We start from the raw sequence: 13808 nt of genomic DNA on the forward strand, positions 1-13808 counted from the left end.
CCACCCTTATCCTAATCCCTTCTGACTCGGTCTAAGCCAAGATCAACCAACATTCTCTCCCTTGATCGTTAGTCTTATTTACATTCGTCCCTTTCCACAGGAATATCATACCAAAGTAAGGTGTTACAATGACTGATAAAATGTCTTCGAAACTCAATACTTATAGTATAGCAGCCTATTTCAAAAGATAACATTTTTCTTATTGGGAGTGGTTCCTTTTTTTGGTCCCTTAAATTTCCAGGATCATTCGGCTTCCAGTAGTCCCATGCCGGCAACATGATCATGAAAAATACTGGGTGGTAAGCCCTTGGTTAGCGGATCCGCAAGCATATGAGTAGTGCTGATATGCCTGACATCAATGGTTTGATCCTGGATTCTATCTTTCACAACATGATACTTTATGTCAATGTGCTTGGCAGCAGCACTTGACTTGTTGGTACTCGTATAGAAAACTGCGGGTTCATTATCGCAGTACAACACCAGTGGTTTAGAAATGCTGTCTACCACTTTAAGTCCGAGAATAAAATTCTTTAGCCATACAGCCTGCCCAGTGGCCTCATAACATGCTACAAATTCTGCTTGCATTGTAGATGAAGCAGTCAAAGTTTGCTTGGAGCTTTTCCACGATATGGCTCCCCCAACGAGTGTGAATATATAACCTGACGTGGATTTCTTACTATCCACACACCCGTCAAAATCAGCATCTGAATAACCAACTACTTCCAGGTTATCAGATTTTCTATACGCTAGCATGTAATTTTTAGTACCTTGCATATAACGCAAGACTTTCTTTGCGGCCTTCCAGTGGTCTGGTCCTGGATTCGATTGGTATCTGCCAAGCATCCCGGTAACATAAGATAAGTCAGGGCGTGTACATACTTGTGCATACATAATGCTTCCGACAGCTGAAGCGTAAGGAACATGCTTCATTTGATCAGTTTCAATTTGGTTTCTGAGGCATTGGAATGTCCCAAACTTATCGCCCTTGACTACAGGAGCAGGTGAGGATGAGCACTTGTGCATATTGTATTTCTTCAGTACCCTCTCAAAGTATGCTTTCTGTGATAGTCCCAATGTGCATTTAGACCTATCTCGATGAATCTCAATGCCAAGGACATACGAGGCTTCACCGAGATCTTTCATATCGAAATTAGATGACAGGAAATTCTTGGTTTCATATAGCATATCCTTATCGCTACATGCCAACAATATGTCATCCACATATAGGACTAAAATTGTGAAGCGACTGCCTTTAAATTTGACGTATATGCAGTTGTCCACAACATTTTCCGTAAAGCCAAAAGTTTGGATCACTTCATCGAACTTGAGGTACCATTGTCTTGAAGCTTGCTTCAAGCCATAAATCGACTTCTTTAGACGACATGCTAAATGTTCTTTCCCTTCCACCACAAAACCTTCCGGTTGAGTCATGTATACATCTTCATTTAAATCGCCATTTAGGAATGCCGTTTTAACGTCCATTTGATGTAGCTCTAGATCATAATGAGCCACTAATGCCATAACGATTCTAAAAGAATCCTTGGATGACACAGGAGAAAAAGTCTTGTTGTAATCGATTCCCTCTCGCGGTGTAAACCCTTTTGCGACAACCCTTGCTTTATGTCTTTCGACATTCCCTTTGGAGTCATATTTAGTTTTGTAGACCCACTTGCAGCCTACCCTTTTAGCTCCATTGGGAATTTCTACTAAGTCCCAAATATTATTTGTGTCCATAGATTTCAACTCGTCCTCCATGGCAGTTACCCACTTAGACGAGTTTTCGCTTTTGATCGCTTCCTTATATGAGGATGGGTCCTCCACCTTTCCAACGTCATTTATATCCTCACTCATAAAAGTGACATAATCATCTGGGATGGCCTTCTTTCTTTCACGCTGTGATCTCCTAACAGGAGGTGATGGTGGAGGATCATTTTCTGGTGGAGGATCCTCATTTTCTTGGTCTCCAGTTGGCTGGGGATCTTCTTCTGTTTCAGGATCTCCATTTGGTTGAGTGCCTGAGCGATGAACCTCAGGTTCAACATTGCGTATCACGTTAATATTTCGTATTGGGAGATAAATCTCTTGGATGGCCGGGGACGGGACACATACCCGTTTCTCCTCAAGATTAATTTCCCTTATTTCCGTGACTTCATTATCCTCAAAAAATACCGCTTGTCGGGTCTCCATAGATTTAGTGGTGTGACCCGGACAATAGAAACGGTATCCCTTTCCCCTATGAGGGTATCCAACAAAATGGCAACTTATCGTTTTTGGATCTAATTTCTTAAGTTGTGGATTGAAAATTCTTGCTTCTGCAGGGCAGCCCCACACCGCAAATAGTTTAAACTTGGCTTCTTTCCCGTCCACATCTCATAAGGTGTGTTCGGTGCTGACTTTATTGGAGCGAGATTTAATATGTGCGCAGCTGTCTTTAGGGCCTCCATCCATAGGCAAACTGGCAAACTTGCATGACCGAGCATACTTCGCACCATATCCATGAGCGTGCGATTGCGATGCTCAGCCACACCATTTTGCTGAGGTTCACCGGGCATTGAATATTGGGCAACAATCCCATTTTCAGTTAGAAATTTTGCAAAAGGTCCTGGAATTTGCCCATAAGGAGCGTGCCTTCCATAATATTCTCCCCCACGATCAGAACGTACAACTTTGATCTTTTCATTTAATTGATTTTCAACTTCGGCTTTAAATATCTTAAATTTATCCAAAGCTTCAGATCGTTCACGTATGGGGTAAATATATCCGTAACGGGAAAAGTCGTCCGTGAATGTGATGAATGAATCGAACCCGTCTACAGACTTAATATTCAAGGGTCCGGATATGTCAGTATGAATTAATTCGAGGACCCGTGAGGCTCTTGTAGCTCCCTTCTTAATCATTTTTGCATATTTTCCTTTTAATGCAATCAATACACTTGTCTGCATCTCAGAAGTTTAATGGGAGAAGTATTTCATTTTTAATAAGACGTTCCATTCTCCCCCTCGAAATGTGGCCTAAGCGACGATACCACAATTTCGAAGAAGTACTTGTGTTTTTCCATTTCTTCTCAGCATTACATTTATCATTCAAAACATTAACATCACTCACATTTAAAACATCAACCAAAGAATTAAGTATTAACATATATAATTTGCCTCGTCTGACACCGAGGCCAACGTCATTATTACAATGTTTGATAACGCATCGTTGACTTCCAAACAAACATGCAATAGAAATATCGTCTAAGCAAGAAACTGAAATTAAATTCCTACTAAATGTAGGTATGTAAAGGACATTATTCAAACGTAGATTAAAGCCGGTGTGCAGCTCCAATGTGAGAGTCCCCACGGCTTCAACATCGGCTTCCTTCCCATTGGCGACTTTAATGCTTCTTGTTCTTGCCTTTATGGTGCGAATCAAACTTAATCCCTGCAAAGAGTTTGCAACATGAACGGTTGCACCTGAGTCAATCCACCATGTATTTCGAGAAAAATCAACATACAATGATTCATCAACGAAAGTAACTTCATCATTACCTCTCTTCATCATCCAGTTGAGGAATCCAGGGCAATTCTTCCGGAAATGGCCTACCTCCTTGCAGAAATGGCAAGTATTCTTCACATCTCCAGCAGAGGTGCTGGCAGCTTGGCCCTTGCCCTTTGGAGCAGCCTGAGTATCATTTTGGATGAATTGCTTCTTTGGGGCCTTTGAGGAAGATGCCTGGCCGTTATGCTTTCTCTTGGAAGAGCCAACATGAAAAGCCTGGCCCTTTGCTTGTTTCATGATCCTCTGTTCTTCCTCAACAACTCGAGGAGTCATCTCCGCGAGCGACCATTTTTCTTTCAGGGAATTGTAATTGATCTTGAACTGATCAAATTCTGAAGGGAGAGACTCGAATATCAGGAGGATTAGGATGTTTTCATTAAGGACAAACTCCAAAGCCTTAAGCTTCGAAGTTGCATTCACCATCCTCAAGATATGGCCTTTTACATTTCCTTCAATTACATACTTCTCAAGAAGCTTGCCAAGAAGCTCTCGAGAATATACTTTTTCCGAACTTTTGAATTGTTCTTCAACTGCTTTTAGAAATTCTTTAGCAGTGCCCTTGTCGGGGAGAGCCCCGATGATATCAGGGGAGATTGAAGTTTTCATAACAAGAAATGCGACATGGTTTGAATTGTCCCACTTCTCCAGCTTTATTTCATAAGCTTTCATAAGTTCATCAAACCCAGAAACTCTAGTACTTGGAGGCTTAGGTTTCTCTTCCCTGAGAGCATAATCGAGTCCATTGACCCCCAAACTCATTTCAATATGGGACTTCCAATTCTGGAAGTTGCTCCCCGTTAGCACCTCAATGTTGTCATAACGCATCAGTGTAGCGGCTGTCAATTATAACATAAGAAAAATCATAAGTTAAATTGCATGATTAATTTTTTTACGTTGGTAGATTAATAAACATGCAAGAGTATACAATTCTAAGTCATATCACCGTTGGGCAGAAAAGACAAAGAATTGTAGCAAACATAATGGGGTAGCTCATAAATTAAAACAACGTTGGTCAGAATTAATTTTTAGAGCCATAATAGTTTACCAAATTAGACATCAAGAATAAACATTAGAATTTTAATCATCAATTGATGCCTAAAAAAGGTAAATATCATAGAACAAATAAGGTATTCTAAATAAGGTATCTCGTTGGATCAACCTCATTCAGAATAATTAAGTGTCCAATTACAGTCAGCAAGAATAATTTTCGGCCATTTTACATTAATTAACAGTGCAAAACATATTTAATTGAACATCTTATAGGGTAAATGTACTGGAATTAAAGAAAAAAAAAGTGAAATCTCGTTTTTGGCCGAAAACTGGGCCGGCCCACTTGATTTCCCACGCGGGCGTAGCGGAAAAGGAAGAAAACCGCGCGGGCTTTTTTAACCTGGGCCACAGCCCATTCATCAATACGGCCCAACAATGTTCCGCAGGCCCATTACCAAAAACCCTAGCCGCCCTTTCATTCTAGCCGTCAGATCGAATTCAACGGTCCAAAAACGTCTCGCGGTGGAACAAAATCGGGTCGAAACCCTAGCCGTCGTCTCATTTTGTCATCTCCCACTGAAATTTTCAGATCCCACAGAGGCAGCGGCTCCATGGTGACCGACCATGCGGCCGGCTTTGGGCGGCACGGCGGCTGCGCTCGCCGAAGCAGCACGCGTCGGGCCAAGCCCCGCGGGCTCCTCCGAAGAGCGTCGCCACCAGCGCCGTCTTTTCCTTCGGGCAGCGAGAAGCATTAGGGGCGCGGCAGCCGGTCGACCACCCGCCGGTGCGAACGGCGTCCTTCCCACGCGCCGAAGCGGCGTGGTGGCGGCGGCGGCGCCCTCGCATGGCTGTGATGCCATGTGGCTCCTCCCCGAGGGGAGAATAGGCTGCCGCGGCCGGCGGCGAGACATTAGGTAAGTTCGTCATCTTATCCCGAAATCCTCTTTTTGATTCATCTTTTTCATGGTTTCGGGAACTAGGGTTTTGACATTTTGGGGATTTGATTTCTAGGGTTCATGAAAAAAATTACTTTAACTCCCCTCCTTTTAATCTCTTGCTAACTGACATGCGTGAGTAAGCCCATGAAAACCCACAGCCAAAAATCCGATTAGGAATTTTACAGTGCTAATCTAACCTTAATTAGTGTTTTAATCATATGCGATTAGCAGTGACAGAAAGTAATTAAGCAGTATTAATCTTAACCCTAATCGGAGGATTAACCAGTGAACAAAAATAGGCTCTAATATTACCAGATTAGGCGTCTGATACCATTGTTAGAACTTAAGATTCATTAGGCTGGGCCTAAACATGCATTGGTAATTATTTAGAGCACTAACAGTAGATAAAATAGAGAAGTTCATACGTGCGATGGAGGACGATGCCATTGTCGTGGAGTCGGTGGAGAGATGAAGCAGTGGCGATGCCGTAGAGGAAGTAGGGGAAGTAGTCGACGGAGGGGTTCTAGTGAAGCTTCTCCTTCCTTCCGGTCGCCACCTGCACTGCCCCGAAACGGGAGCAGAAAGCTCGGGCCTTCCCGTCGTAGACAGTGCTTTCCCAGATCGGTTTTGGGTTTAGGGTTTCAGGATTTCGTGGGCAAAACGAGAACGAGAGTCACGTCGACGTCTGCTGCCGATTCCCTTTCTTATATAGCACTGCACGACAGGGGACCAGAACCATCGATTGGTTTTGGCACCCCCAATCAGGGTGCGTATCGTTCGTTGGGATAAGGCCACGAACGTTGGTTCGTGGGCCCCACCCTTATCCTAATCCCTTCTGACTCGGTCTAAGCCAAGATCAACCAACAAGAGGAACATCGGAACTTCGGCGACCCTTGGAGGCGCTCCCCGAATGTGTCGTGCATGAGGCATACAATTTTATCATGGCCGACTAGTCACTGGCCAAGACACATCTTTTTTTTTGAGGGGTCGCCAAGACACATCTACTCAAGCATATAGGAGCATAGGGCATATTGTTCTTCTTTGGGCCCTTTGGCTCCTGGTTGTCAAGGCGGGGAGGTGGCTGTGTGAGGACATCTCCAATTGCTGTAAGATGATTGTTGATAAATTTAGCATATAGAATATTCCGATGATGTGTCATATAATAAATATAAATAAGGTGAGAGAGTGATCGAAGTTGTATGTAGATTAACATAGATACAACTTTTGCACAAGCTCCAAGATGCAAAGCTTGTTTTCTCCTATCTCCTATTGGACAAGTTAGATACACTATTGGGATAGGTGTATGATATATTGTCTGTTGATGAGTGACCAATTTACATACTCCATCCGTCCCATATTAAGTGACTCAAATTTGTCCAAATATATATGATTGTATTTATACCTAAAAAACGTCTAGATACATGTAATAGAAAGTCACTTAATATGGGACAGAGGGAGTACAAGATATTGGAGATGCTCTCATCTCAGCAAGTGCGGACAACAGCACATGCATGATGATCTTCGTTTTTGTTAGGATAATCTTGAGTTTGAGTCTAGCTAGGTGCATGTGTTTGTGTTGTAATCAGATTAGGAGTGTGTCTATGCGTGAGTTAGTAGTGTTCATGTGCATGTGTGATTCAGCGCGAGCTGTGTTTGAGTAGGACTAGTAGTCCGTATGGTGTTGGACTTGTGCGTGTATATATATGCATGCAACCCTCTAGCTTGTAATCAAGGTCGTGGGATTTGAGAAAGAAATAAAGAGAAAATAGAGGGCACGATACGCGCCCTTGGCCAAATAATTGTGTGATCGTTTCTGCGTGTGCGTCTTCATGTCTTGATCTTTGGGAAAACCCAACATTTGGTATTAGAGCGAGGTTCAAGATTTGAAGACGCACTTGCCCCGGGGAGGCGATGTGCTAGCGCCTTGGGGCGGGCATCGGTGGCGGAGCGGCGTCCGTGGATAAGAGCGGGCAACAGCGGCAGCGGATCAGATCCGACGATGGCGGTTGTACAAGGAGTAGCGTCCAGCGGATCGGATCGGGCAAAGTTGCAGAGTAGCGTTCAGCGGATTGGATCGAGTTGTCATCGCGGTGGGCCGATTTCTTAGTAACGGGAGATCATAATACCAATCGCCGAAAAGTAATCGGCGTCGGGGCAAACTGTCATCGGCAAGCACGTTGAGGAGTTATGTGTGTCCATATCGGAGTCTGTGAGTCATGATTGTGTCCAAGTGCTTGTCGGTGTGAGGCTCTATTGCAGTGGAAACATGTCACGGTCAAAGGTTGTCCGGTATGGTGTGTCATCGAACCAAGAGATCGACGTGCGTGCAGACGAGGTGGCATATGGTCATCTACGTGTCTCGACGAGAAGATCGAGCTTGGCGTGTAGTGGGACCATGACCAGTTTAGTTGAGTTCCTGTGTGAGATTAATGGTGTGTCTAATCTGCACGTAGCACGCGAGATGTGTTCGTGTGGGCTGGTAGTCCGGATCATGCGTAGAGTTGAGTCAACGAGTCGTGAAGCTGAAGAGAGAGTCAAAAGCAAGGGGAGCATGGAAGACGTCAACTTCAAGATTAGGGGGAGATTGTTAGGATAATCTTGAGTTTGAGTCTAGCTAGGTGCATGTGTTTGTGTCCTAATCAAATTAGGAGTGTGTCTATGCGTGAGTTAGTAGTGTTCATGTGCATGTGTGATTCAGCATGAGTTGTGTTCGAGTAGGACTAGTAGTCCGTATGGTGTTGGGCTTGTGCGTCTATATATACGCATGCAACCCTCTAGCTTGTAATTAACAAGGTCGTGGGATTTGAGAAAGAAATAAAGAGAAAATAGAGGATACGCGCTCTTGGCCAAATAATTGTGTGATCGTTTCTGTGTATGCATCTTCGTGTCTTGATCTTTGGGCAAACCCAACAGTTTTGGCGGCGCTCGAGTATTGGATTTCGAGCTCCGGGTTGAACGCTCTACGTCTGACATTTATTGGTTTGTACTCCCTCCGTTGGTTTCGTTGGCGGTGCCAAAGGATGGTTGTTGATGTTGATCTAGTGGCGGGGCTTTAGTTCAGCATGACATCTTAGTCTATTCCTGCCTTTTTTTTTGTTCTTGGTTCTATGCATGGATCCTCGATGTCCTGATTGGCATTTATTGTTTTGTTGCTGCAGATCGAGGTATGAGTACTTGGTATCAACTTGATATTAACATAAGATCCGTTACCCAAAAAAAATGGCAATGGAGTCGGGTAGCATAAACTATGACGACTAGCAAACTTTCTGGCCTTCTGGGTCGTCGACGCTAAGCATAGGAGTATAAAGAAAAGAACCCGGAGCAGGGGATCTAGCTGACTTGGGCTATATCAATACATCTCCTAGACCACGATTGATCCCATTCGATCGTTAGCTAGGCAGCCCAGGCTGCAAGATCACTCACCGCTCTCTGGTTCCACATTCCAGAGGGAGCTATAGACTAGCTAGGACCAAAAATGGAGGCCAAGATACTCGATCTGGTGATGCCGGTGCAGAAGGTGCTCGTGGAAAAATTAATCGAGGTGTGGAAGGAAGCAGTTAGCAGCATCATTGCTAACATGAAGAAATTCGACGGAACCGGGCAGAAACCCAACCAAGTGCCGCGGTGGCCGGAGAAGGCGTCGATCAACAGCTACGCGCTCCTGCGGGCGTACGTTTTAATGGCCGTGACCGGGTTAGGCTACCTGGCGCTCACATGGTCCACGGTCGTCCTCCTGGGTGGCTTCGTCACCTCGCTGGGGAGGAAAGATTTTTGGTGCCTTACGGGCATTAGCATGGTACAAGCGTGCAGGTAAGGACTTTTAGTTGCAACTCTTGAATTTGTTTAACTATGTCAACCGGAAGCATATCACTATTTAGAGTTTATGAGCCGTCGAATGGAAAACTTTCCGGGTGCGTAGATCGAGTACTTTAAAATCGATGATCTACCCGGCTAAATTAAAGTATCTTCTGTGCAGTGGCTTAGGTTAATCTTAGGAAAAGCTATACTGATGCCCACCAACCTGCTAGTTGTTGAGGTAGAAAGTCAGTGCCTAATGCATATGGCAATCCTTGGTAGAGCTAATTTATAAGTTTTGTGAATTTTTTTTTACAGCAAGTTTTGTGATCTTTCCGTTTGATCCCCTAGAAACTTCTCTTCGGTGGATGCCAATTTTTGGTTATGATTAAAAACTTGGTCTTTGTTGGTTGCCAAATGTTCTTATCCAACTCTACTTTATTTTATCCGGAAGATCTAGTTTTTTATTCAAAATTAGCCGATTCGTGTGCAAGCAATACAGTGGAAAAATATTTGGCTAGCCTATTTTGGTAGGACAATCTTAGGCTCAAACCAAACACATCCTAAATTGACAATCAAAATTGGGTTTAGATAAACAACATATAAAATAGCATGAAATTTTAGGCCACAAATCAACACCAATAATAAAGTGCCATTCTGAACATTGTAATGACGTAAATATAATTTTCCGGCATGGATCCTAGGTTCCTGCCTGAGTCTCCGGTGATGTGCAGCTCGTGTGATGACCAATCCCACAGGCTGCCGGAGCGTGCTCGAATATTTCGCTACGATTGACCTCCTTTCACTGGCCGGCTAGCTAGTGAGTAGAGTGGGATGCGGTCGGAGACGGAGGAGAAGGGAGATTGGGAGAACTTCTGGACCATTGACATCCCGGACGCGAGGAGCACCATCCCGAACTTCTTCTGGACCACTGACCTCCGGCCACTTTGTGGTTGGCCTCCCTGTCACCTTCGGAGTTTGCCTGCGCTCCTGCTCGCCTATCTGTCGCGTGCATCTCTTCCAAGCTGAACTTCTTGATTTGCTATCAGCTCTTCTCATCGCGCCACCACAAGTGTTCGGTCCTATGAGTCTGGAAGTTGTGAAGCCTTCTCGCGCTGCATCTCCTTCCTCAGCGCCGCCACGGGTGATCGAGCCCTGTTGCGATCCTGCCGTGCTAGTAGTTGTGCTTCCCCGTCAGGGTTGGTGGGGTGGACTCGTTGCTCCACAAAGTGGAAAATCCTGCTCTTGTCGTTGCGGTTTCTCTGCCGGTTGCTAAAGTGGCCTCACTGCTCAAGAAGGTCACATTGTTTGGCTGCTGATCTGTTACGATCCCTATTCAGAAGACTGGTCCAGCTGATGCCACTCTGCCCAGAACTGGGCCAGCTCTGGATGATGGGCCGAAGGACTAGGAAGTTCAGCCCATGAAAGAGAAGCCATAGCGAATTCCAGCTAAGTGCTATGCAGGTCCAGAGTGGACGAAGTTAGCTATTTCAGGACTGTCGTTCCTATATATTCAGAGTGGACGAAGTTGTGGCTGACACTCAGACAACTTTTATCAAGAATAGGTATATTATGGAAGGGTTTGTGTTGTTGCATGAACTGTGCATGAAATACACACAACCAAGAAATCTGGTCTACTTCTCAAAATAGATTTTGAGAAGGCCTATGACAAAGTTAAATGGCCCTTCTTATATCAAATGATGGAAGCAAAGGGTTTTGGTGATGTATTGTGATATTGGGTCAAAGTAAACGATACCATTGGACCATATTTCCCCACCTTCAAAGGGGTTAGGCAAGGGGATCCATTGTCTCCATTGTTGTTTGACCTAATTGCAGATGGATTATGTATGCTGATTAAGAAAGCACAGAGAGAGGGGATTATTACTGGTTTGGTGCCTCATCTAGTGGATGGGGGGTCTATCCATTCTACAATATGCTGGCGACACCATATTATTGTTGGAAGATGATCTGTTTAATGTCAGGAACATGAAGTTCATCCTATGTGTGTTTGAACAAATCTCAGGGCTGAAAATTAATTTTCACAAGAGTGAGATTTTTTGCTTGGGAGAGAGGCTGCATCAAGAAAGGAGCAATACATTGAGATTTTTACTTGTGGAGTGGGGAGTTTTCCCATTAACTATCTTGACATTCCTGTAGATGTCAAAAGGCGAGTAATGCTAAATGAAAGTCCACTCAAGAAAAAATGGAGAGAAAACTGGCTGGATGGAAAGGAATACTCTGTGTATTGGTGGCAGGGCTGTTTTAGTGAATAGCTGCCTGAGTAGTGTGCCCCTTTATATGCTTTCATTTCTGGAGGCTCCAAAAGGGGTGATCAAGAGAATGAACTACTTCAAAGCTAGATTACTATGGCAGGAACATCATGACAAGAGGAGATGTCACTTAGTTAACTGGGCAAATGTCTGTATGCCAAAGGATTGTGGAGGATTGGGAGTGCTAGACCTGGCTACTATGAACCAAAGTCTGTTGTGTAAATGGCCATGGAAGCTTGAAACATCTCATGGCATTTGGCAGGAAATGCTGAATAAGAAGTACTTACAGAATAAGGTGCCATCTCAATGGAAGAAGTGAGCTGGTGGATCTCATTTCTGGCAGAACCTAATTAGTGTTAATCATATTTTCCAGCAATTCTCTGTCAGAAAATTGGGGAATGGGCCTAAAACCCAATTCCGGGAAGATTCCGGGATTGATAACTCTCCCCTAACTGCTCAGTTCCCTAGGCTTTAGGGATCACTTTCACCAAACATGTTACATTGTAGGAGGAGCTGCACAGGGGCTTGGAATAAAGCGTTACGTCAAGAAGGACACTGTATGGGGAAACTGAAGATCAATGGCGACAGTTGTGTGCTACAGTTGACAGTATGACTCTTTCTGACAATCCTGATACTGTGTCATGGATGATTGGTCAGAAAGGACAATTTGATGTTAAATCTCTTTACTTGCAGCTTAGATCTAGAGCTGTGGTGGGATACAGATTCCTTTGGAAGATGAAGATCCCTTTGAGGATTAAGATTTTCCTGTGGTTGATGTTAAGAAACAGCATATTAACCAAGGACAACCTAATTCATAGGGGATGGACAGGGTGTGACCAGTGTCACTTCTGTTCGGCCAAGGAAACTGTTGAACACTTACTGTTCCAGTGCTCCATCGCTAAGCTGGTCTGGCAGGTGACTATATGTGCTCTGGGCTTTCTCAGAGCTCCTAATAATCCTGAAGACATGTTTGGGGCCTGGTATAGTTCTTTTCCAGCTAGGCAGCGATGCCGAATACTGATGTTGTGTGGGGCAGCTGCAATCGCCTGGACTGTGTGGAAGGCGTGGAACAATGCATGCTTCAGACAACAATTCCCTAACGACCCTGCAGCGCTCATTTTTGCTCTTTGTGGTAATCTGGAATCCTGGTCTATGCTGCAGAAAGATCGAAACCTAAGAAGACTGGCATTGTCAAGATCAAGGAGGTGGTGCTGGAGGCCTATGCGCGAAGCCACGGATGGGCGCGGGTACGCTTGATCACCGAATGAAGGAGGAAAACGACTTCGCTGCTATTTTGTGCCTTGCGATTGCTGTCTGTACTGTCTACCTGTCGCTGAAACTTCGTTTTGGCTCTGTTGCTGGACCATGTTAGGCCGCCGCCATGTTCCTTTCGTCTTGTTTCTTTTTATTCCGTATTAACTTCGCTGAGATGTAAGACTTTGTAAACTGGGGGCGGTTTCTTTAATGGAAATCGATGGGAGGGCCCATTGTTTAAAAAAATAATAATCCTGAGTGGCTTTCAAGCCTATGACTCCGTGTCAACAACCCACCTTGATGGTCTTGCGCAGGTTGGTTCTCATACCCTCTAGATGCTGCCAGCCTTCCTCTTCATCCCGATGATCTCGCAAATCTTGCTAGGAAGGGAGTTTTCTCATGAGCCCATGCGGTCTGCACCACGGCCTGTTTGACATAAGCCCTCACTTTCATGACTTTATCGTACGCCGAGGAGTCCTCCATGAGGAGACTGTCCATCCTGGCCATTGCAGCAACGAGGTTCACGCTTCGATCTTCGAATACGTCAAAGCTGTCGATCTTCTCGGTGAAGAGGTTGTTGATGCCATGCCCGGGCCTTTGGAAGTCCTCCACTTGATGTGTCGGGTAGGATCACCTTGTTGGGCATCCAGTCCTTCTTTGCTCCCTCCTCCATGTTGATCCGGGTCTCTTTGATTCCTTCGCGCTTTGTTTAGCGAGATTTCACCGCGGCGGTGACTCCGGAGGCTAGTCCTGGAGTGACTGTTCGCACCGTGACGACCTGGCATAAAGGGAAGGATGCACTATTGTCGTGGTCGCCATAGCAGGTAGCGCCGACTCCTTACTCGCCATCATCTTTTGATGAGATCCAGTCATCGATCAAAGGGGTTTTGCTACTCGGAGCTAGGAGAGTTGCCACGTAGCGGGTCATGCCTTCACTCATGGTCTCGCTGATTATGTGCCATGTCCTGACACAGGGCGGTTCGTAGCCCTTTGTTAAACCCATCGAAGAGTTGGAGAA

General features: G+C 44.9%; 1 protein-coding gene across 1 annotated transcript; it reads left to right on the forward strand.

Annotated features, from left to right (window-relative positions):
- The first annotated feature begins 8807 nt into the window (after window positions 1-8807).
- Window positions 8808-13048, forward strand: LOC112268781. The gene is made up of 2 exons (XM_024454890.1): window positions 8808-9281; window positions 12698-13048. Exons 1-2 carry the CDS (start codon window positions 8947-8949, stop codon window positions 12711-12713), a joined length of 351 nt encoding a protein of 116 aa, XP_024310658.1. The 5' UTR covers window positions 8808-8946; the 3' UTR covers window positions 12714-13048.
- The last annotated feature ends 760 nt before the right edge of the window (window positions 13049-13808 follow it).

This window comes from Brachypodium distachyon, chromosome 4 (assembly GCF_000005505.3).
Source record: "Brachypodium distachyon strain Bd21 chromosome 4, Brachypodium_distachyon_v3.0, whole genome shotgun sequence".
In the NCBI taxonomy this organism is placed as follows: domain Eukaryota; kingdom Viridiplantae; phylum Streptophyta; class Magnoliopsida; order Poales; family Poaceae; genus Brachypodium; species Brachypodium distachyon.

Bases quoted from the DNA above. Each gene is read 5' to 3' on its own strand.
- LOC112268781 (XM_024454890.1), top strand. From the start codon at position 8,947: ATGGAGGCCAAGATACTCGATCTGGTGATGCCGGTGCAGAAGGTGCTC.